The 24565-nt window shown below is 45.7% G+C and overlaps 1 protein-coding gene across 1 annotated transcript; it reads right to left on the reverse strand.

The window, feature by feature from the left end:
- Positions 1 to 11: 11 nt before the first annotated feature.
- Positions 12 to 24193, reverse strand: LOC115094714 (peptidyl-prolyl cis-trans isomerase NIMA-interacting 4-like). Its single transcript, XM_029607969.1, is given in 7 exon segments — positions 12 to 115; positions 118 to 202; positions 204 to 227; positions 2513 to 2610; positions 2613 to 2631; positions 22588 to 22658; positions 24045 to 24193. Coding segments are annotated over 7 exon segments (441 nt in total). The 5' UTR covers positions 24085 to 24193.
- Positions 24194 to 24565: the final 372 nt, after the last annotated feature.

Raw genomic sequence — 24565 nt, forward strand, 5'->3', positions numbered from 1 at the left:
TGGTTTAGGATCTAACATTCACACAGGAGTATAAAAAGCTGCTTATTAAATGTCCTTGGTGAGGGGGTTATTTTCCTCCCTTCCACCATGATGATGTGGTATCCAAACTTGGTTTGATGGGTGGATCTGTATACGCAGGTTTGTCCATGGTGCTAACTGACAAGGCAAACGCTGCTTCCTGGAAAGGGCCAACCATGGATCCCTCGGGTCATCCAGCCCAGGTCTCCCTGCAGGATAGAGACAGACAGTGTTAGATCAGCCAAGTCTGCTGAGAATCTCATCAGCATAGTGCTACACTCTAACGAACATCCAGTCCTTTAACAGCTACTGGTTACCCAGCTATCTTTGCATTCATGCTAAATACACAGCATAAAACAGCTCTGTTTTATGCTTCTCTACTGAAGTGACCTCGAACCTGCTGCTATTCAGGTCTATCCTGTAAAGTGCGGCCGCGTTTACCCCTGACTCCTAAGCCGCGTTCTACTCACTTTCCGGCCGCGTTATCCCTTCCTGCGATCCGAATCCACTTTAACCTACTCCTACCGCGTCCTAAAATCCCCGGCCAACCCCTTCCGCACGCGGCATGTATATTGCATGTAAACGAGCGAATTAGCTATTCCCTAGCATCCCGTAACCCGCGCCCCGACTATCGCTATCTTTCCCTGCCGTTTTGTCGCGCGTTTAACCTGCTAACTTACCGCCTACCCTGACCCTGCGGTAGAGGCAGGGGTAAGGGTAGGTGGCAAGCTTTCCCCCAGCCCCCGCCGCGATCATGGGTGCCGTTCTCCGGGGCAGCCCCAGTCCTCTCCCCTCCTCCCGAAGCGCAAAAAAAAAAAAAGCGAAAAAAAACTTAAAGAAAAAAGTAAGTCGCTTCGCCGCTTCACTGTCAGTCTCTTCCCTCCTCCCGGAGCAAGGCTGCTTTTCGCGCCCTGCTCCGGGAGGAGGGGAGAAGAGACTGACAGCGGCGAAGCAACTTACTTTTTGCAACCCCCGATCGGAGCTCTCCTGCCTCCCGCTGGCGACTTACCTTCTTCCAGATGGCCGCAAAAAAAGTATCGTGGCTCCCCTGCCTCCTCCTGCCTCCCGGGGAAGATGGATGCCAGCACGGGGGAAAGCGGCCCCTGTGCATGCAATTGGCTGCTCAAGACGTGACGTCATGACGTTTGGCTTCACGGCATGTGACGTCACGTCTTGAGCAGCCAATTGCATGCACAGGGGCCGCTTTCCCCCGTGCTGGCATCCATCTTCCCCGGGAGGCCACGATACCTTCTTCCAGATGGCCGGACGGCTGCAAAAAAAGTAAGTCGCCAGCGGGAGGCAGGAGAGCTCCGATCGGGGGTTGCAAAAAGTAAGTTGCTTCGCCACTGTCAGTCTCTTCTCCCCTCCTCCCGGAGCAGGGCGCGAAAAGCAGCCTTGCTCCGGGAGGAGGGAAGAAGAGACAGTGAAGCGGCGAAGCGACTTTTTTTTTTTTTGCGCTTCGGGAGGAGGGAGAGGACTGGGGCTGCCCCGGAGACCGGCACCCAAGATCGGGCCGGGGCAGGTGAGGGGGGCTGGGGGAAAGCGGCAAAGCGACTTACTTTTTACTTTTTGTTTTTACGTTTTTTTTCGCTTTTTTTTTTTTTTGCTTCGGAGGGAGGGGAGAGGTATCTGTCATTTCAAATGACATTTGAAATGACAGATACCAGCGTGGCGTGAAGCGTTAGGCCCGCGCACCCAGGATACTGTATAGGCGCTCTATCCAGTAAAAATGGGTTGCGCGGGCCTAAGGCTTCACGGACCCTTCTTAGACGCAGTTTTCATTTGCATAAATTACTGTTCAGAATCGAGCGGTAGGCGAGCTGCACTGTGCGTGCGGCAACCGCGGGTGCCCTGGGCACTAACGCAGCTCTTCCTACCGAAGTATAGCTAGATGCCTTCACTCCGGTTTACAGATACAACAACTTCGTACAATTAACAGTAGCTTATCTAATAACTATTGAGTACATTTTACATCAACTTTTATAAACAGTGAAACATATACAACAGTTTCTTATGATTAACAGAAGCTTATCCAATAACTATTTAAACACCCACATTACAAAGCCTGAAGCCCTAAAGTCTGAAATCACTTCTGCTTACAACTTGCCACCCTGCTAACTCCTCACTTCTTTCAAAAGCTGTTTCAAGCATTCCTATAAAGATGTCCACCTCCTTTCATCTACCACCCCCATGCCTTAAACCAGGGTTTCAACCCAGTCAGGTTTTCAGGATATCAATAAATGTGATGCATGAAAGAGATCTGCATTCAATGGTGGCAAAGCATGTGAATCTACCTCATGTATATCCATTGTGGGTATCTGGAAAACTCAACTGGCTGGGTGCATCCCAAGCACTGGGTAGAGAACCACTAACTGAAAAACTTCCTCTCACTCTTCCAACTTTCCAAGCTCATTTCTTCCTTTTCCTTGCCCCTGTGCAGTGATTCACCTCCTTTGCCCAGCTCCCTCTCTCTGCCCTGTGGTGTGCTACCCACCCCTTGCCTGGCTTTATCCTCACTGTACTGTGTTGCCACCTCACTGAACCGCATTCCAGACTTGAGCTTCTCCATGGCCTCGGTGATTTTGCTGTGTTCTCGCACAGGATGTGTCTCACCTGTCCAATAAGAGAAATAAAATAAATTAAAAAAACAAAACCCCAGACTAGTTTGCTCACAGAGAACGTCTTTCATGTATCATACCAGTAATTCTGGCTACATGTCCTTCAGACAATTTTACTATCATTTGAAAAATAAGAATATTAAAATAGAATAAATTAATATTAAATAAAGGCTGAAATCATTCAGCTGAATAGAAACACAGCTAAATAAGATCCTCACAATGAAAATGCACATCAGTAAATTAAGACAGGTTATGCCAAGTTGTATATATTACATCAGTTGAAACCACAGACAACTTCTGCAGATTTCTGTACTGTATTGCAAACTCTAATCTTCTCAAATCTTGACTATTGTAACTCACTATTAGGTCTTCCAGCAGGTTACTTAAAACCACTACAACACTTACAAAATGCTGCAGCAAGAATATTATTAGGACCAGGAAATATGATCACATTACACCCTCGCTGATTTCACTGCATAGGTTACCTGTACAATCCCAGAATCTACTGTAATGTATCAACATTAATATTCAACATCAGCTTGTTAGGAATTACACTACAAACTTACAATCCTCAGAGAACACTAAGATCTCAAAATAAAGGACTACTGACTAATCCCACAATATAGAGCACACATCTGATGCAAGTAAGAGTATTTTCCATAGCAAGTCCAAAGCTCTGGAATTCTATGCCTGAGACATTATGTATTTTACTAAATAGAACTAAAAACATGGCTATTAAGGAGGATGTGACGTCATCCCAGCAGATGGCGGACTAAATTTGATCTCCCCCTCGGCGTCAGCTAAATCCTCTGACATCGGGCGTCCTAACTAGCGATCTGTGGCCAAAATACGCCTATTAACTTCGGGCTCCCCGGCAGATGTCTCACCGACGAAGAACGGTAGACTTAAAAAAGTTTTCATATAGTAAACTACCGCTGGAAGGTGAGCCTCCGGGTGACAACATGGCGGGGGCAAGCAACGAGCCCGCGGACCTCGGGGAGATGGCCGCGGGTGACTCCACAGCCGAGACAGTGCTCCTTACGAAAGCGGAGATGAAGGGCTGGGTCGACGAAATTAAATCCGAAATAGCGGCGAAAACTGCGATCATTATGTCTTCTATAGAGGAGCTGAAGGGGGATATCGCTGAAAATGGCCGCCGTATCTTTGAGGTCGAAACCCGGGCGGAAGCTAACAGCGCGGACCTCAAGGATCAGCACGATAAAATCCATAGCATGCAGGAGGAAATGGAACGTATGCAAGAGAAGATGGAAGACCTAGAAAACAGGTCAAGGCGACAGAATCTCCGCTTCAGGGGCATCCCGGAGGGCCCGGAATATGCAGATTGTATAGCCACCGTGGCCCAGATCAGCGCCATGCTTCTGTCTTCCGGAGCGGGCTCCGCTTCTACTTCCACGGCGCCTGAGGTGGAGGAGGTAAAAATTGCAAGAGCTCATAGAGTTTTTGGTCCCCGGGTTAATAATCTGCCCAAAGACATAATCGCCTGCTATCATGAATATGCCGTTAAAGACAAATAGCGAACATAGCTAGGCAGCAGAATAGCTGGAAGTGGCAGGGCAATGAGGTCATGATTTTTACGGACCTCTCGCCCACAACGATAAAGAAAAGGCGGGATTTCAAGCCGATTACTGATTTTCTACGAAAGGAAACTATTCGATACAGGTGGATGTTCCCCTTTGGGATCAATTTCACCCTGAAAGGCGAAGCATTACGGGCGAAAACACCGGCTGAGGCCTCCACTATGTTGCGGGACGGGGTTACCCGGAGCTCGTGGGCCTACCTGCCGCCCCAAAACCGACCGTGCGGCGGGAGGGACCGCCGCGCTGGCAACGTGTGACCAGAGGCGACAAAAGGCTGCGGCGACAAACTGATTCACCCACGCAGCACGGTGCCTCGGACCGGTGAGGGCTTGGGAGTTCCTGCAGGGGACTCTTTCATTCGCCGGATTTTTATCCGCGGTCATGCCCAGGCTGGGCCATTACTTTTGGACCTGTGGATTAGACTCTGGTTTCTATGGTATCCATCATTGTTTGCTATTAAGTTTGATTCACCTATGGTTACTGTTTGTCTTATTGTTAAGGCGTAAAGACCTGAGCTAAACTGTTATACTGTTAGTGATGCTCTGTTGTCAGACACTGTTACCATTAGCATATAGGATGTCATTAGGGGTAGACTAATGCTGGGATGATTGACTCCTCCCTTAACCAGACAGCGTGGCCCTGGCAAAGGGATCAAGCTGTGGGGGAGGTGGGAAAGCGGGGGGGGAAGCTAGAGAGTAGCAGCTATCATCGACTTCAGTCTATAGTGTACACATGGTACTCAAGGGCGGGTAAACCAGGCAGCTTCTTGCAGTGGTTGGGACGGCTGACACTGCCCCTTGGGCTGATAACTTTCTCATATCTATCTCCATGACTACTTTCAACATTCTGTCCCTAAATGTGAAGGGACTAAATACCCCATTAAAAAGGCAATCCCTCTTTGACGATTTGATTCTTCAGCATACCATGATTGCCTTTGTGCAAGAAACACACTTGAAGCGGAGATATGAGTACTTACTTAAACACCCTAGTTTCCCCAAACAATATTGGGCTGCTAGGCCGTTGGCCCATAAATATCTAGGGGTAGGAATACTTATCCATAAAGATCTGATATTTGATGAATTGGTTTGCCAGTCAGACCCAGAAGGCAGGTACTTAGTGCTGGTCATTGCTATTGGAGGGGATACATACACCTTGGTCAGTTCCTATGCACCTAATGCGGGGCAGGGCGCCTATATGGAAGGTCTTTCTCAGCTACTTGATTTGTGGGCAGAGGGTTATATAATCCTCGGTGGGGACTTTAATTTGACAATGGACCCCCGCCTAGATAACTCCCATCAGAACTCTCCCACCAGGCGCTCAGACAGGCAGGCGTTTCGCCGCTTTCTGCGACATCATGGCCTGGTCGATGTATGGCGGGTATGGCACCCCACATCCAGGAACTATACCTTCTACTCTAGGGTGCATAACTCTTATTCACGTATTGACTACCTGTTGGTGGATAAGGGCTGTTGTAACCAGGTTCTAGATCCGTCCCTGGGCCCAATTACTTGGTCTGATCATGGTCCCGTGTATTTAGATTTCCATTTCTCGGGGTACGACAAGGGGCGAAAATATTGGAGACTTAATGATAGCCTCCTCGAAGATGAGGCGTTCTGTACACAGTTATACGGGGACATTCAAGAATACCTGCAGTTTAATGATAATCCTGATACCTCTCCCACTACCTTATGGGATTGCTTGAAGGCGGTGATGAGGGGGAAGCTTATTGCTAGGGGGGCTTATGTAAAGAGATGCAAACAGCAAGACAAGGTTGATACGTTAATGCGTTTACAGAGGCTAGGGCGGGTGCATTCCACTACTGGGGAGGCCGATTTATTACTGCAAATCGACACGCTACGCAAGCACTTGGCAGATCTAGAGGCGGCTCAAATCGCGCATCGGCTAACTTGCAGTCAGCAGCAATACTATGAAGGGGGTAACAAATCGGGTAAACAGTTGGCACGAAAATTAAAGGTCCGTCAGGCCCAGTCAAATATTGTTAAAATAAAGGATGAAAGCGGAAACATGTTAACTTCTAATGCTGATATCCGGCAACGCTTTCTCCGTTACTATACGGAATTATATGGGGCACAAACCACCATAAAGCCCGATGAGCTGGAAGCCTATTTTCACCATCTTAAATTACCCCAGATCCCCCCTGAGACCCAGGTATTTCTTACCAGGGATATTACTGCGGCAGAAGTAACTTGGGCCATAAAATCCATGAAAGTGGGCAAGTCGCCAGGGCTCGATGGCTATACCGCCTCTTTTTATAAGAAATTTTTGGTACTTTTGGTGCCCCCGCTGGTTTCCTTATTTAATGCCCTGCAGGGGGCGGCTTCGATATCCCCGGAAGATAATATGGCCGGGGTGACACTCCTGGCGAAACCAGGCCGGGACCCCACGGTGTGCGGTTCGTACCGACCCATTTCTTTAATTAATTTAGACATGAAAATACTGGCCAAAATTTTAGCTCACAGGCTTAATGTTTCTCTGCCGGATCTGGTGCATCCCGATCAATCTGGCTTTATACCGGGCCGAATGGCGTCGGACAACGTCCGCAAAACGGTTGACATCATGGGGTGGGCCCGTTCCCACAGGTCCCCCTGCTGCTATTAGCCATCGATGCCGAAAAGGCTTTCGACTATGTGCATTGGCCCTTCTTGTTCCATACCTTGCGATTATTTAATTTGGGAGATAAGTTTATTACATGGATTCAAAAACTGTATGAAGCGCCCACGGCTTGTCTCAAAATTAATGGGGATATTCCTCTTCGTTTGCGGTTGGAAGAGGTACCCGGCAGGGGTGTCCACTGTCCCCACTGCTGTTTGCACTCTTTCTAGAACCCTTCACGCACCGTATCCGGAGTAATACGTCATTTCTGGAGTGAGTGTGGGAGACTTTTCCTCAAAACTGTCTTTTCGCAGATGACATTTTGTTTACCCTCACTGACCCACTGCAATCTTTGCGGGCAGTTTCGGAGGAGCTGGCCGCATTTGGCAGGGTCTCGGGGTTTTCGATTAACTGGGAAAAGTCTGAATTGCTAGATGTTACTGCATCATCAGAATTAATAGGCCAAATTGTAAGGGATTTTCCCTTTAAAAGGGCCAAGCACCAGTTAAAGTATTTGGGGATCTATCTGGGAATGGAGCCCATCTCTTTCATTTAAACTATGCTCCACTTTTGAGGAGGATATATAAAGACCTAGAGGAGTGGGACAGATACCACATTTCTTGGCTGGGGAGATTAGCTGTCCTGAAGATGAATGTCATGCCCCGGATTATGTATTTACTGCAGACTTTACCCATTGTTATTCCTGTTAAGCTATTGGATAAATGGCAACGGAGACTAAACAAATATCTATGGAAGGGAAAAAGGCCTAGGATTGCTCTGAAAACGTTGTACCTGCCCAGATATAGAGGAGGGGTAGGCATGCCTAATCTAGCTCGATACCATGGGGCGGCCCATTTGAAAGCAGCCATAGAGTGGCATGACAGCAAAAGGAGCAAACCTTGGGTACGCTTGGAGCAGGCCCTGATAGGACCTTTTCCGATTTCCGCATTGTTGTGGCAGACCCAGACTTCTAGGTTTCCCAGACTGCCTTTACCAGAGACAGTGCAAGCTACTCTGACCGTATGGGACCGGTGGAAGAAAGCCCTTGTGGGTTCTCAAGGCTTCTTCCATAGCACCCACTTATTTTACCACCGGGGGTTTCGGCCCGCTGGCAATCCGCGGGCGTTTAAATTTTGGATAGATAAAGGTGTTTCCCAATGGTCACATGTTTGGTCCCCCGGGGGATTGTTATCATTTCCTACCCTTGGCCGCCAATTTCAGCTGGGTCATGCGGAACGTTTCCGCTATCTCCAAGTTAGACACTTTTTTCTTAGCAATCGGATTGAAGCTGACCTTGCAAAGGGTATTTCATCATTTGAGAGCATGTGTAGACATTCCCACATGGTAACTAAACATATTACTAATATCTATGGATTATTGAGCGATGACTTTGACCAGTCTGCGTCACACATACGAGCATGGCAATCGGACTTACAATGTACCTGGACAAAGGAGGACTGGCTGACAATTTTTCAAAGTTTACGGAAAGGATTTATATCAACACAACATATCGAAAATGGATACAAATTATACTACAGATGGTATGTAACCCCAAGTCTCATTCAGCATTACGCGCCAAACACACAAGGGCTTTGCTGGAAACCTTGCCGGGAGCGGGGCACTTTTTTCCACTTATGGTGGCAATGCCCCAAAATACAACAGCTGTGGACAACGATATCGACCTGGATTTCTACGATTTTGCATGGCTGTATTCAACTCACACCAGCACAAGCACTCCTGAATGCTGAACTCCAAGATAGATCCAAATCTCATAATTATTTTATTAAGTTTGTGGTGACTGCGACCAGATGTGCTATAGCACGGTGTTGGAAGGACCCTGGGGTGCCAACATTACCATGGTTCAGGCGTTGGTTCTTCATACGCACACCTGGGAAAGATTACCGCATTTCGCAACAAATCGTCCCTGCATTTTCACAAGGTCTGGGGTCGCTACGAACATTGGCTACGACTTCCTATGGTTTCGCAGTGACCAATCATGGATAAACACAGTGACTCCTATTGGTGGAACTCAGGACTGGTGTTTTCTGGTGTTTTGTAGCTGGTCTGGGAAAGCAGATGTCATGGGGAATCTATGCTGTTGGTGGTCCGCTGTTCTGCCACGATGTTATCTTAATCACGCCTTTGCGTTTTTCTGTTCGCTATCAGGAGAATTGCTGACCATGTGTCTTGCTGCTATATGATTGATGATATAGCTAGCTTACTCTATATGGGGGGGGGGGGGGGGGGGGGGGGGGGGGGGGGGGGGGGGGGGGGGGGGGGGGGGGGGCGGGGGGGGGGGGGGGGGAATCCAAGGGGATATACTAGAGTGAAATGGCTTCTTCGCTGGTATAATGGCACACATTGTTCACTTATGATTACATTGGATTTTGTACGTATTGCACAGCTGTTTTATATTTTGCCAATAAAAGTTACAATTAAAAAAAAAATTAAAAAAAAATAAAAAAAATAAAAAAAACATGGCTATTAAAAAACATATAATTTAACTTAAAACATCAAAATATACAGAACCACAAACACAAAAGGACAAAAGAGAATAATTGAATCATGAAGAATAAATTAAACAAGAGAATGTAAGATTCTCAAAACAACCCACTGACTAAGATGTGAAAAATATAATTTTTTTATCTGTACTCTTTGTCATATGTACTAGATCAATTTTAATATGTACTAGAAAGTTTCACTTGATAGAAATGAACACCCTGTAACCAATCTTTCTTTGTTGAATTATAATTATGAATGTTACTTTGTAAACCGTTGTGATCTATACATGGAACAACTGTTTATTTATTTAGACATTTATATACTGACAGACAGAGAAAATTAATAGTAGATCTGCAACACTAAAGTTTTTCCTGGAGCTTTTTGTCCTTCCCTACCTTTTTTTTTTCTCTCTTAAGCAAAGGGAAGTTGTGTAAGGGCAGAGACAATGTAACATTGCTCCCTATTTTCCTTACTGACAAACACAGAGCAACCCAGGGAGTTACTTACAAGCTTAACACACTTGAAAGGTAAATAACATTTTAAAGGGATTTTATCCTTGCATGCTAGCTCTGCTCTTGCCAGCAGATAAATTTCCTGTATCTCCATACCTGGTACGTTGTGTGCCGTAGAGCTGGTCCTATGATACTCTAGCATTCATTTAATTTATTAAAATTGTCTATTTTTCATCCAAAATCTCCCATAATGAATTAATAACAACAATATTTAAAATAAAAAACCCAGCCTGTAAAATCGATCCCAACAACTAACCCACCATATAATTCCATAAGACAAAAATACTTCATTAACATCTAGAAATTCCACATAAAAATTATCCAAGCCACTTGAGATCACATGATGCGGTGAAAGGAAGCAGACATTTTATCATTGTGCTCTTCCAGCACCCCCCCCCCCCCCCCACTCCGACAGACCTCATCCTGCTACGATGGACTTTGAATTGAGCACTAAACCATCTGAGGTGAAAATAGCAACAGATCTACAGGGTTTTGGAATGGGTCATGTCAGTAGATTAGCTAAAATAAAGATAAGGCTAAACCCGGGAAGAATCCAAGATGCAGACAACGTAAAACTGAATACAGCTAAAACCATAGACAGAGGTGCCTTGATTGCAGCGGTCACTGGAGCAGTGGCTCTTGATCCCAAGTTTGACGGGAAATTCAAGACGATTTTCTCCCCAAGCTCAATGCACTATTGGGGTGTCCTTGAAATGGCTACGCAGAGGCTGGACATGATTTAGTAGTGTGTGGTTGACTTAGAAAGATGGCACCTGTGGGACAACAGCAATCATGAGTAAAACAGGGAGGAGCGGCTTGAGGTGATAGAACCAAAATAGAAGATATAAAAAAAAATTACTCTCGCTGCAACAATTTAAGATCTGTGGGGCTCCCAGAAACACTGGACGAGTCGAGGGAGTTCCTAGAGAAGTGGTTGCCGGCAGTGCTCCAGCTCCACAAGTCGCTGGGTCCGCTCCTGATAGAGCACATCGTATTGGCCCCAGGCAGGAAAATTGAGACAAGTCTCGGGTGGAAATCGCCCATTTCCTAAACTTCAATCACAAGACTGCAGTTCTATAGGCGATACGTAAGGGCCTCCAGCTTGCTATAGGAGAGAGAAAAATCCTTCTCTTCAGGATTACTCAGTTAAACTAGCTGGGCTGTGCAGAGCATTCTCCCTTATTTGCAGTATTCTTTTTCAGAAAAAGGTTCGCTTCTCGCTCCAATGTCCAACTAAACAGAGTAACCCATGCTGGCAGCAGTTCAATATATAATCACACTGGAGGAAGCATGGCATTTTCTACAGTCATTAGTGGCGAAATTACTTACCTGAATATAATTTTCCTTAGTGTAGACAGATGGACTCAGGACCAGTCGGTTATGCTCCCCTGTCAGCAGATGGAGCAAACTGACGTCACAGTATATATACTCCTGCAGTGCCCTCAGCCTGCCAATATTCTCTTCAAAAGCAACTGTGGACAGACTAGCAAAAAAACTTGATTAAAAACAGGCAACCAAAACTGTACTCAACCAACAAAAACACTGAACTCAAGTAAGAACATAGGTACCCAATTTAGGGACTGGATGAACACTTACCAAGAATCCCTTGGGACCCGGAACCCCACAGGAGGACTATTGACCCAATGATTTGGCACCCAAGGGCGGGAAGCTGAGTCCATCTGTCTATACTAAGGAAAACAAAATTATCAGGTAGGTAATTTCTCCATTTCCTAGCGTGTAGCAGATGGACTCAGGACCAGTGGGATGTACCAAAGCTACTCCCAAACAGGGTGGGGGAGGGACTGCCTGCGGGCCAGTCAACACCACACATGCAAAGGCTGCATCCTCCCAGGCCTGCACATCCAGATGATAAAAACTGAAAAAAGTATGTAAGAACGACCACATCCTAGCTTGGCAGATATTGATGGGAGACAACAATCAAACCTCCGCCTATGACATTGCCTGAGCCCTAGTGGAATAAGCCCTAACCTGAGTAGGCAACGGCTTTTCCACATCCACGGCTGTGACCCACCTCCTTAATCCAGCTAGCTATAGTAGCCTGCAAAGCTGGTTCGCCCCGCTTCCTTCCACCATGAAGGACAAACAGGCAATCCGTCTTTCAGAAAGGTTTAGAAACCTCCAGAAACCGCACGACAAGACTCCTGACATCCAAGGGACACAGAAGGCAATACTACTTCATGTCCCTAACCTTATCAAGGGACAGCAAGGAAAGGGACTGATTCAAATTAAATTCAAGACCACCTCAGGCAAGAAAGATGGAACAGTACACAGCTGCAACCCTCCTGGAGTCACCCGAAGGAACAGCTCCTGGCAAGACAAGGCCTGCAGCTTGGAATTTCAACACACAGAACATATAGCCACCAGAAACACTGTTTAAGGATAATAACCACAAGGAAAAGCTATGCAGCGGTCAGAATGTAGGGTCCACCAAGAAATCCAGCACCAAATTAAGACTCCACAAAGGAACCGGTAACCACAAGGGAGGCCGAAGATGCTTGACCCCTTTCAAAAAAATGGGCCACTCAGGATGAGACAACAAGGAATCACCATTTAATGGGCCTCGGAAACAGGCAAGAGCTACAACCTGTACCTTCAAGGAATTAAGGGCCAAACCTTTATTCAATCCATCCTGCAAAAAAAGTCTAGAATGATCGGGATCTGAACGAGGAAGAATACCCCTCTCCTCGCACCAGGCCTCAAATATTCTCCAAAGTAGGCTAAGGAAGTGGAGAACCTTTTAGCTCAGAGTAAGATGGCAACCACCTCAGAAGAATATCCACGCTTCAACAGGCGAGCCCTCTCAAGGGCCAACCCATAAGACACAACAGAGTTGGATCCTCGTGAAGAACTGGTCCCTGCTGCAACAGATCCATGTGCAGAGGAAAATGAAGGGGGGGGGGGGTTCTCCACCAGGAGTCCTTCGCAGATCTGCATACCAGGGATGCCTGGGCCAGGCTGGTGCCCACCAGGAGTATTAGCCCCCTGTGGCCTTCAATCTTGCGAATTATCTTGCCTAACAAGGGCCACGGAGAAAAGGCATAAAGCAATCTGTCTTCCAGCCAGACCTGTATGAGAGCATCTATGCCCAAGGACCACGGTTCTCTCCTACGACTGAAGAATCAAGGAACCTTCACACTGCGAGAAGTCGTCAACAGGTCTAGGAACGGAAGGCCCACTGATCCATATCAGCTGAAATGCCTCTGCTGACAACCCCCATTCTCCTGGGTCCAGATTCTCTCTGCTGAGAAAGTGTGCTCTTAAGTTATCTTTTCCTGCAATGTGAGAGGCTGAGATCATGTGTAGATGTCCTTCCGCCCATTCCATAAGTTGGTCTATTTCCTGTGATACTTGCTAGCTCTTGGTTCCTTCCCGGCGATTGATGTAGGCCATCATTATCACGTTGTCCAACATAGCGTGGACCACTTGACCCTGCCACCTGTGGCTGAACTGCAAGCTTGCCAACCAGATCATCTGGGCTTCCAAGCGACTGATGTTCCAGAGGGACTCCCTGGCATTCCAATGTCCTTGGGCCGTCAGCTCCTGACAGTGAGCTCCCCAACCTTGGAGACTCGCATCTGTTGTGAGTACCAACCAGGTCGGGAAGGACAAAGAAACTCCCTTAGATGAGGCTCCTGCAACCACCACTGGAGATGAGAGCATATTGCCATCGGCAAGTGGAGCTGAACCGAACAGTCCTGAGACTGCGGGTTCCAACGAGACAGTAGGGAGCACTGAAGACAATGCATATATGCCCTCACTCACAGCACAACTTCCAGGGTTGCTGACATCAAACCGAGAACCTGTAGATAGGACCATACTGTCGGGCGTATATTGTTCACCACCTGAGACATCAATTTCTGAATTCAAACTTTTGGCAGGAAAACTTTGCCCTGTCTTGTGTCAAACTGAATCCCAGATACTCCAAAGACTGAGAAGGCTGAAGACTGCTCTTGGACAGGTTCACCACCCAACTGAGCTCCTGCAATAGGATATCAACTTGTGCATCACCAGGTGGCTCTCTTCCTGAGACTTGGCTTGTATCAGCCAGTCGTCTAAGTAAGGGTGCACCAGGATCCCTTCTCTTCTCAACGCCACTGCTACTACCACCATAACCTCGGAAAACATTCTGGGAGTGGTGGCTAGACTAAAGGCAGTGCCCAAAACTGATAATGGCACCCCAACACCGCAAACAGAGAAAATGGTGTTCCAGATGGATAGGAATATGAAGGTAGGCCTCAGACAGATCCAGGGAAGTCAAATTATATTCGACTGCACTACCATTATCACAGAGCATAAGGTTTCCATGCGAAAATGAGTCATCGTCAAATGACGGTTGATACTTTTGAGATCCAGGATGGGATGAAACAAACCCTCCATCTTGGGCACAACAAGATAATGGAATAGCACCTCATACTTGACGTGGGTACTGGAACCACAGTCCTCAGCCTGAGGAGCCTTTGAAGCGTAGACTCTACTGCCTACTTCTTCTGCGGGGAGTGGCAAAGAGACACTATGAACACGTCCAGAGGAATACTGCAAAATTCCAGGGCATTTCCTTTTTGTATCACCTACAGGATCAACTGGTCCGATGTAATCTCGACCCATCTCTAATAAGAGAGAGTGTGATGCTTTCACCGGTCCGTACACAGTCAATTGCATCAGTTCCAGGGTCCAATCCCTGAATGAGCTTTCCTGACCACTCAAAAACTCAAATAGAAGTTCAAGGTTATTTATCTTTCCCAGTCCTCAGGCAGGGTTTGAACCCTCCCAGCCTGGATGGAAGGCAGAAGCCCTCCCCACTGAGCCAGCGACTCAATCTCCAAAGGCTGGCTTCAGAAGTTCATCTCAAGTCCAAAGTCTGGCCCCATGGGCCTAACTGCCACCTCCCTCCGTACCTCTGGGATATCAATTCTTCCCCAAAGGTACAACCACCCACTGGCAGTCTCTCAAACAATATCCTTAAGTAGGCACATCCAGATAGTCACACAGCCTGTATCTCCCGGCTCACCTTCCTGGAAGTCACACCAGTCATCCATCTTCCATCTAAGCAGGAGCACCAAAGTTCCAGTCTGGCAGAGCGGCAGGTAGCATGGTCCTTCTCCTTCAGTCCCCAGCAGGAGACTGAAATTGCTGGGTTAGGGAGTCTCTTTTATACTCTGTAACTCCTCCTCCTCTGCCAGCTGATTGGCTCTGAGGAAGTCCCACCCTTAACCTCCCACACCTGTGTGTTTGTCTCTATGGTTACAGGGGAAGCCAGTGTATATCCTTGACTCTGTGTCACCTGGGTTTTCTTCCCCCTCCTTCTAGAACTTTGGTTCCAGGGAGTTTTTTGTTCCTGGCGTTATTCTACCTACTCAGACTGGCATAGTGACCCCGTCACAGAAGGCATCCCCCTATCTCTTGTTCCCAAAGGTGGGTCAGCAAACCTTCATTGGGAAGCTCAGAAAGATCTACCACACAAGCCCGCTCCTCTCTTGGGCTGTCTGGGTCAAAAGGACTGAGACCTACCAAAAGGCCGTGTCCTCTGTAGGGACAAAACCGCCTGGAACCCCAGAGATGATCCCTCATACTAAAGGGGCGCTGCACTTGCTTCTTAACCTCTGGCAACCGAGGGACTGGTGATTTGCCCCACTTACTGGCCAGTTTCACAAGCAAGCCTTTAAAAGTCATTTTCATAAGATTAGCTTTGGAGGCTGTGTCAGCTGACTAATTTTGCAACCATAGCTGACGCCAGGCCTCTACTACCGAAGTCACTCTTCTGGCCGAGGTATGGACCAAATTGCAACCCGTGTCTGCTAAAAAAAAAAATAAACCAGCAGCGGGTTCCATGACCGCTCTGGAATTCCTTCCAGCATCATCAACTTCCTAAGAGAGAAGCAGACAAGATCGTGCCACAAGGGCACAACAGGAAGCTATCTGTAAAGTCATTGCCACTGCCTCAAAGGCTTGTTTAAGGATGGCCTCAATCCTCCTATCATACACATCCTTCAAGGCTGCTCCTCCCTCCACGGGAATAGTCGTCCGCTTAGAGATGGCAAATACCAGAGCATCCACTTTGGGAAGACGCAAACCCTCTCTCACAGCTGGATCCAGGGGGTACAGGCCTTCTAACATCCTACCCCCTTTGACATTTGCCTCTGGGGTGTCCCATTCAAGATCACTCAATTCCTGAATGGTGTCCATAACAGGGAAAAAACAAGAGGCTTTATGCAAGGAAACCAAAATGGATTCTTCTTCTGCTCAGACAAGGAATCCGAACCAGCAATACCCAGTATCTTCAAAGTCTGGGAAATCAGGACTGGCAGTTCATTTCTATGAAAGAAATGTAACATGGTCCGATAACGTTCCAGCCCCAGAGGAATTTCCCCATCTTCAAGGGAATCAGGATCTGCCTCATCAGTGCCATCCGGTTCCTGTTGGGAATATCCACAACACACAGAGGCATGGCCCGGCGCTTAACCATAGGACTGGAAGAGGGAGGGTCCACCAGCTGAGGATCCGACCTGACAGGATTGGGCGAAGCTGAAGACTGTTCCTAAAGAAAAGCTTGTAAACTCTGGAGAAAAAAAAAAAACTCCACCCAAGAAAAAGCAGCCAGATCCCTTCCAAACACAGAAGGAGGAGGAGGAGAAGAAGAAACACCAAGGAATGTATTAATATTTCATAGTAAAAACCAAATATGTTGTGTTTGCAGTGGACGCAGGATGCTTTTTTGCAGGAATCTAAGTCTTATAGCAAGGAATTCGGATGGACATCTAATGGACTACCTCCGGCTTTTTCATAAGCGTGCTTAAACAGAGTTATTTAGTACAATATATGGAATATAAGGACCTTACATCCGCATGAGGTGCTGTATACAGGCAACACTGCTTTCATTATTCAACCGCCCCTGAAGCATCTAGATAGAGCAAAACTCGGCCTGAGTCGGGCTTTTTACTATGAAATATTAATAAATTCCTTGGTGTTTACCAATCTTCTTCTTCATGTGGTCGCATGCACAGAAGCGCATGAAAACACCGCCTCAGCATACCATGAGGCGCGCAGGCAAATAGCCTAACTGCAGGGCCTAGGCCACCAGGACCACTCAACCCGCCAGGCTGCCCAGTTCCCAAAGTACCAACAGGAGCAGGAACTACGTCAGAATAGCACACCGAGCAGAGACTGAAGGAAGTCCTACGAAGCCCTCTGAATGTCTTTGTTTCCAAAGGTAAAACTTCTTCCTTCCCTTTTTTTTTTTTTTTAAAAACCAAAAAAACAAAACTCAGCACTACCGGCTTAGACAGAGACAGTCTGCCTTCTGCACCCGCTGCCTTTAAGCTATACAATCACCTAAGTCCACGCCAGGAAACCCAGCTACCAGACCAAGGCACACATCTGAGGGACCATGGAAATCACCTCAGAAATTCTCAACTGGGAGAGAGAACCCTTGGTAACACCGCATGAGAGCAGAGCTTTTCTCCATTTAAATTTAAAATTCTCCTTCCAAAATCTGAAGCAATCCTCATAGCAAGATGCACATCGACCATCTGCTGGAGACGGAAAATACTGGCATGCTGGGGTCACTGCAGGGCTATAAATACTGTGACATGAGCTTGCTCTGTTCTCTATATGCTGGCAGGGGAGCATAACCCACTGGTCCATAGTCCATCTGTCTACACACTAGGAAAGAGAGGATTGACCAACTGCCACCAAGAACAGGGTCTACGTGGCTTCCATCACTGACTATAATTACAACTGTTAGGGGGTATGGTAGCATTATCATTAAACGTCTGGGTTTTGGAATACAATGCCAGTGAACATTTGAGTCTGAGTTACACAGTTAAACACAAATTTATATTCATGGCCCTAAAAGAGCGACATGAGACAATAATATTCTAGGACTCTCAGAAGCTACCCATCCAGTGTGTTCTCTTACTTTTTGAAGTGTTCTACCTGACTGGAACAAATGCAGGACATGGGGACGAGTTGAGACAAAGAATCATAGGCTGGCCCAACCGCAACAGCGGCTGCCCATGGTGGTCCGCAGTTGCGAGGGGCTCCAAAGCTGTGTTTGGCCTTGTTTTGCTCCCTATCCCTGGTAACTGTGTTCACTTTTCTCTTTTGAGCAGTTGGGGGGGGGGGGGGTGGCTGGTCTTATTGCTATGACTGTGAATATCATAGTTTCAGTTCTTCATCACTGTATCATAGTACCATACGTTTAAAAACGACAAAAATATACCTCAGAATTGGCATCACAAACTTGTCTCCTCTTGGACCTGCAGGAGCGGGCAGCTGCAGCACTGCTCCCATATTGTGGGAAAAACTTCTGGTTTTCACTGCACGCTCTGTTGTATGAATGCTTTTTTTGATACTGCGGTGTTGGGGGTAGGGAGCCCCCCCTAGCATCATGTACGTGTTCACCTCATGAAGGAGAATGTCCTGACTGAGGAGGAGCAATGGGGATGGCGGATGCGCAACAGGGCAGGTAAGAGATGGAGGAAGCTAAATATGAACATGGAGGGGGAGTTGGGTTGTATGGATTTGATATCTTGTGAGGGAAAGATTTCAAATACTGCATACCACCTGTCTGCCCGGATTGTTTTTATAGGGACAAAGGGCCAATGGTGAAGTCCAGAGGGCTGCCATGGGCTGAAGGTGTCCCTTCTCAGCACAGGTTACTGCTGAGAAGATCACTTTAAAGAAAGTGTCTCTATTAGTAAAAGGAGTATTGGAATCGTCTCTTGGAATGTTTCTGGTCTAGGTTCCCAAATTAAACAACAAAAGATATTAAAATTCAAAGAGAGACCCCAGACAGACATAGCTCTGATACAAGAAATGCATTTAAATGACAAAGCATAGTAAGTTGTGCAGGTGGTGGGTTGGAGAAGCCTATTGGGCCTCCTTGGGAACACAAAGCTGGCATTGCAATTTTAGTAAATAAAACCCTGTCCTTCCAGATTACAGCAACCATCAAAGACCCGGGAAGTCGATTCCTTATTCTCAAGGAAGCTTCTAACCCTTTGTAATGTCTATGCTCCTAACAGTTATAGCCACATTTTTTTTTTTTATGAATCTCTCGCACAATCCGAGATTCATAGTGTGGTCCCATTTCCTTGGTGGTGATTTAAATCTAGTGCATGACCTGCTACTGGACAAATCTCAACCTGAGACAGCTGGAAAGATAATGGTCACAAAGGAACACCCCTTTTATGTAAATATTTGGACCTACTGGATGCATGGTGCATCCTTTTTCCAACTGAGCTTAATTACATGTTTCACGGGCGCATGCACCTCAATGTCGAATTGACTACCTCCTACTATCTACCTCCACAATATTTTCCAAAGCATCTGGCACTAAAATTGGAACCCTTGAGATCTCAGACCACACGTTTATCTGGGCAGACATTTGGAGAGGAAAAAGACAATGGAAGTTCCAAGCTTATGTAGCCAGAGATCCTGGATTTCAGGCTTTGCTGGAGCATCAGGAAAATAATAAGATCCATATAAGAGAGGTAATGTTTTGAGAGACAGCAAAGTTAGTGCTCTGGGGCGAGAAAGCTGCCTTTTGATACACAGATGTGAGGTTATGGATTCTAAAGTACTATGCCTGGAGCAGAAGGTTTGCAAAGATAGAAAGCTCCTTGCTAAACAGCAAACAGATTTGTTAAGGACTAATTATCTCTCATCTTTGATGGCTCTCAATTCATTGATCCATCAAAGACAGAAGTTCATGTTTTATTATAAATACCAATTATTTCAATATGATAACAAGACAGGTAAACTGTTGGCCTCATTGGCCAAGCATAAATTAGGCACCAAATACATCGCTGTAGTTCATGACAAGGGGACTGAAATAGTCAACTGAGAGGTTTCAGAATATATTCCTTGATCACTTTCAGCAGCCATAGGATGCTAGGGAATACTTTTTTCAGAAGATCACTCGTCTGCAACTCATGACTTCACAGCTAGAAGTGATGAATGCTCCAATCTGAATGCAAGAGATCCAACATGGAATTCAGAAAGTGCCCTTTTATAAAGTGTCATGGATGTGAGCCTTTGGGCTGTGGCGTGGTTGACGCAGCCTAGCAGGCTAACCTGCTACGCCATGCCAACAGCTAGTGGAATCGCCTTTATTGGGACAGGAACTGGAGCTTCACCTATACCAAACCTATTCCTCACAGGTTGAGTCCTTGCGCTCCGGGGGCAGACAAGTCTTAGGCAGAAGTCCTGTAAGGGGTGGTCAGACGAAGTCAAGATACAGGCGGCGGTCAAGGCAGGTAGTGATCCAGGAGAGAAATCAGAATTCAAGGCAGAGGTCAGAACCGTAGAATCGGGCTAAGACGCGCAAGGCAAGGCAAGACTCCAATAACCAGATCAAAGCAGACAGACAGGGCAAGACAGTGAGGTAAGGCACAAAGAACTAGCAACATGTACTGCAAACAAGGCAAGAATACCTATTACTGAGGCATCACAAAATAACAGCAGAGAAAGACCAAGTGGCAGATTCACTCTGCTCAATTTGAGTCTCTTCATCTCTGGTCTCTTCCATTGTGTAGATGAGCATACACATTCCCATTTCCCAAACCAACACCATCTTCTCCTAAGCCCCCACTTACCCTTTCAACCCTGCTCTCCCCATCACCCTCCACAATTAAGAACATAAGAAAATGCCATACTGGGTCAGACCAAGGGTCCATCAAGCCCAGCATCCTGTTTCCAACAGTGGCCAATCCAGGCCATAAGAACCTGGCAAGTACCCAAAACTAAGTTTATTCCATGTTACCATTGCTAATGGCAGTGGCTATTCTTTAAGTGAACTTAATAGCAGGTAATGGACTTCTCCTCCAAGAACTTATCCAATCCTTTTTTAAACACAGCTATACTAACTGCACTAACCACATCCTCTGGCAACAAATTCCAGAGTTTAATTGTGCGTTGAGTAAAAAAGAACTTTCTCCGATTAGTTTTAAATGTGCCCCATGATAACTTCATGGAGTGCCCCCTAGTCTTTCTACTATCCGAAAGAGTAAATAACCGATTCACATCTACCCGTTCTAGACCTCTCATGATTTTAAACACCTCTATTATATCCCCCCTCAGTCGTCTCTTCTCCAAGCTGAAAAGTCCTAACCTCTTTAGTCTTTCCTCATAGGGGAGTTGTTCCATTCCCCTTATCATTTTGGTAGCCCTTCTCTGTACCTTCTCCATCGCAATTATATCTTTTTTGAGATGCGGTGACCAGAATTGTACACAGTATTCAAGGTGCGGTCTCACAATGGAGCGATACAGAGGCATTATGACATTTTCCGTTTTATTCACCATTCCCTTTCTAATAATTCCCAACATTCTGTTTGCTTTTTTGACTGCTGCAGCACACTGAACCAACGATTTCAATACGTTATCCACTATGACACCTAGATCTCTTTCTTGGGTTGTAGCACCTAATACGGAACCCAACATTGTGTAATTATAGCATGGGTTATTTTTCCCTATATGCATCACCTTGCACTTATCCACATTAAATTTCATCTGCCATTTGGATGCCCAATTTTCCAGTCTCACAAGGTCTTCCTGCAATTTATCACAATCCGCTTGTGATTTAACTACTCTGAACAATTTTGTGTCATCTGCAAATTTGATTATCTCACTCGTCGTATTTCTTTCCAGATCATTTATAAATATATTGAAAAGTAAGGGTCCCAATACAGATCCCTAAGGCACTCCACTGTCCACTCCCTTCCACTGAGAAAATTGTCCATTTAATCCTACTCTCTGTTTCCTGTCTTTTAGCCAGTTTGCAATCCACGAAAGGACATTGCCACCTATCCCATGACTTTTTACTTTTCCTAGAAGCCTCTTATGAGGAACTTTGTCAAACGCCTTCTGAAAATCAAAGTATACTATATCTACCGGTTCACCTTTATCCACATGTTTATTAACTCCTTCAAAAAAGTGAAGCAGATTTGTGAGGCAAGACTTGCCCTGGATAAAGCCATGCTGAGTTTGTTCCATTAAACCATGTCTTTCTACATGTTCTGTGATTTTGATGTTTAGAACACTTTCCACTATTTTTCTGGCACTGAAGTCAGGCTAACCGGTCTGTAGTTTCCCAGATCACCCCTGGAGCCCTTTTTAAATATTGGGGTTACATTTGCTATCCTCCAGTCTTCAGGTACAATGGATGATTTTAATGATGTTACAAATTTTTACTAATAGGTCTGAAATTTCATTTTTTAGTTCCTTCAGAACTCTGGAGTGTATACCATCCGGTCTGGGTGATTTACTACTCTTCAGTTTGTCGATCAGGCCTACCACATCTTCTAGGTTCACCGTGATTTGATTCAGTCCATCTGAATCATTACCCATGAAAACCTTCTCCATTACGGGTACCTCCTCAACATCCTCTTCAGTAAACACCGAAGCAAAGAAATCATTTAATCTTTCCGTGATGGCCTTATCTTCTCTAAGTGCCCCTTTAACCCCTCGATCATCTAACGGTCCAACTGACTCCCTCACAGGCTTTCTGCTTCGGATATATTTTAAAAAGTTTTTACTGTGAGTTTTTGCCTCTACAGCCAACTTCTTTTCAAATTCTCTCTTAGCCTGTCTTATCAATGTCTTACATTTAACTTGTGCTACATATATCCTTCTATTTCTTCTTCCTGTTTCTACTCACCAGCCCATTACCACCATGCTTTATGCCTACAATGGTGCACCACCACTTACCTTTACTGCATTTCCACCTCCTTTAGGACCTTGTGCCTTTTTATCAGCGCTGTCGCTCCCTGATGCGCCACCTTCCCAAAACATAACATATCTGCGTTACTTACAAGCAGCAGCATTAGTTGCAGTATTATCAAAATAATCCTATCAATAGTTAAACCCATCAGCTTGTCCATTTTACCATTTTATGTCTGGCTTCATTTTTCACTCCTGACACAAACTGTAACTTAAATTTCAGAAAGCTCTTTGGTCCCACTCCCAGAGGTGGTGGTAGCCCAATGGGGACCCTAAACAGAACTCTTGGAGGTGTTGTCCAAAACTCCTGTTAAGAGGACATCGGCAGAAGCAGGAAGCAGCAGCCATGCAGGAGTGGGTGGAGACTAAGTGGACCCTGGCTCACATGGCATTTGCTCACTAACTGCTACCTCTTCCCCCAGTTTAGCTATAGGGGTGAAAATTCAGCGAAAAATAACAAAAAGTATGACTGGGAGCCCTCTTTGGTTACTAAGGGTCCTAAGAAATCCTTTGTTTGCTTATGCAGACCATCTCTGCCCACTCTTTCGGACTAACCTAATAATTTATGCTGATGTCCTACATAGTTTTTTTTTATAAACCTATCAATCTCTCAAATTAGGCTAACAGATCCTCACTGTACATTGAATAAACCACAATTGTGAGGAATTTCAAAGTCTTTAATAATTTTTTCTTTTTATATTAAGGGAATTAGTATCAGATTTTAACATGCTCACATATATACAGTCATTTGGCTCTTGCCCGCTCATTGCATGAGCCAAATGACTGTATATATGTGAGCACGTTAAAATCTGATACTAATTCCCTTCATATAAAAAGAAAAAATTATTAAAGATTTTGAAATTCCTCACAATTGTGGTTTATTCAGTGTTTAGATAGGTTTATGACATCACATGATATGATAACAGCTGAAGAGGCAGATCATTTGTGAAAAGTCTTTTAAAAAATAGTGGTTTAATATCTATATACATGCATACATATACATTTATTATTTTGCATCTTCCAGAGAAAAGGAGTCTAGGAGCTTTGCTTTGGTCAACTATTTTCAGAAACTCTTTGTCTCTTAACCACCTCCCTCATTATTGCTGCTGCGACCACGTTTACCCCTTCTCGCTAGAGTTCCCATCTAGTGTAATTATTTTCTCACAATAAACTAGGCCAGTCCTTGTTTTATCTGAGCGGCATACTGAGACTTTTAGTTCTGATTTTCTTAGGGAAAGCAGGACTACAGTTCCAGGCGGATGACGATCTTATAACCAGTACCTGATCAGTCTGTTCTGAAAAGAAAAATGGAATTTAGTAGGGGAGGATTCTACTGCCAGATCGGCGTTAAATATTGCAGGGAATAAACCTCCATCTCCTCTACCCCAGCAACAGACCAGTCAGAAAACTACAACTCCAAGGCCTCACCACGGCATTCATCTTACCTTTCCCGGCCTTACCACCACCCTTCCCTTTGGGGGGCATAATCGAGAACACAGCTAAACCCTGACGCCACACCGTATCAAAACGAAAACAGCCTTGAAACGTAGCTTCCGATTGGCCGCAACAGATTTTCCCTCGAGGTAGGCCTCACAACAAGATTCCTGATTGGTCATCAGAGTAGCTCTTGATTGGTCGCCACAAATATCAAGTCTGATTGGCTACCCCTGTCACTTCCTGCTTGGACATAACAGATATAGATATCAAAGAGGGTTGATTGTTTTAGCCTGTCTTTCTTTCCACTTCAGTAGATCCAGTGGCATCTACATACTAAATTTTTTTATTTGCTTTATATCGCCACACTAAGTGTTTGTCTCGTTTGTTTTTTGGGTTTTTTTAAATAGTACTATGACAGCGCATCACTAACCCCATCAAGTAGCACTCCAATTCAAGTATCTCTTACACAGTCGCCCTAATACAATTTAAACTACAGTATTATGGACCATTTTTAAATAAATACATAAAC

Source organism: Rhinatrema bivittatum, chromosome 6, assembly GCF_901001135.1.
Source record: "Rhinatrema bivittatum chromosome 6, aRhiBiv1.1, whole genome shotgun sequence".
NCBI lineage: Eukaryota > Metazoa > Chordata > Amphibia > Gymnophiona > Rhinatrematidae > Rhinatrema > Rhinatrema bivittatum.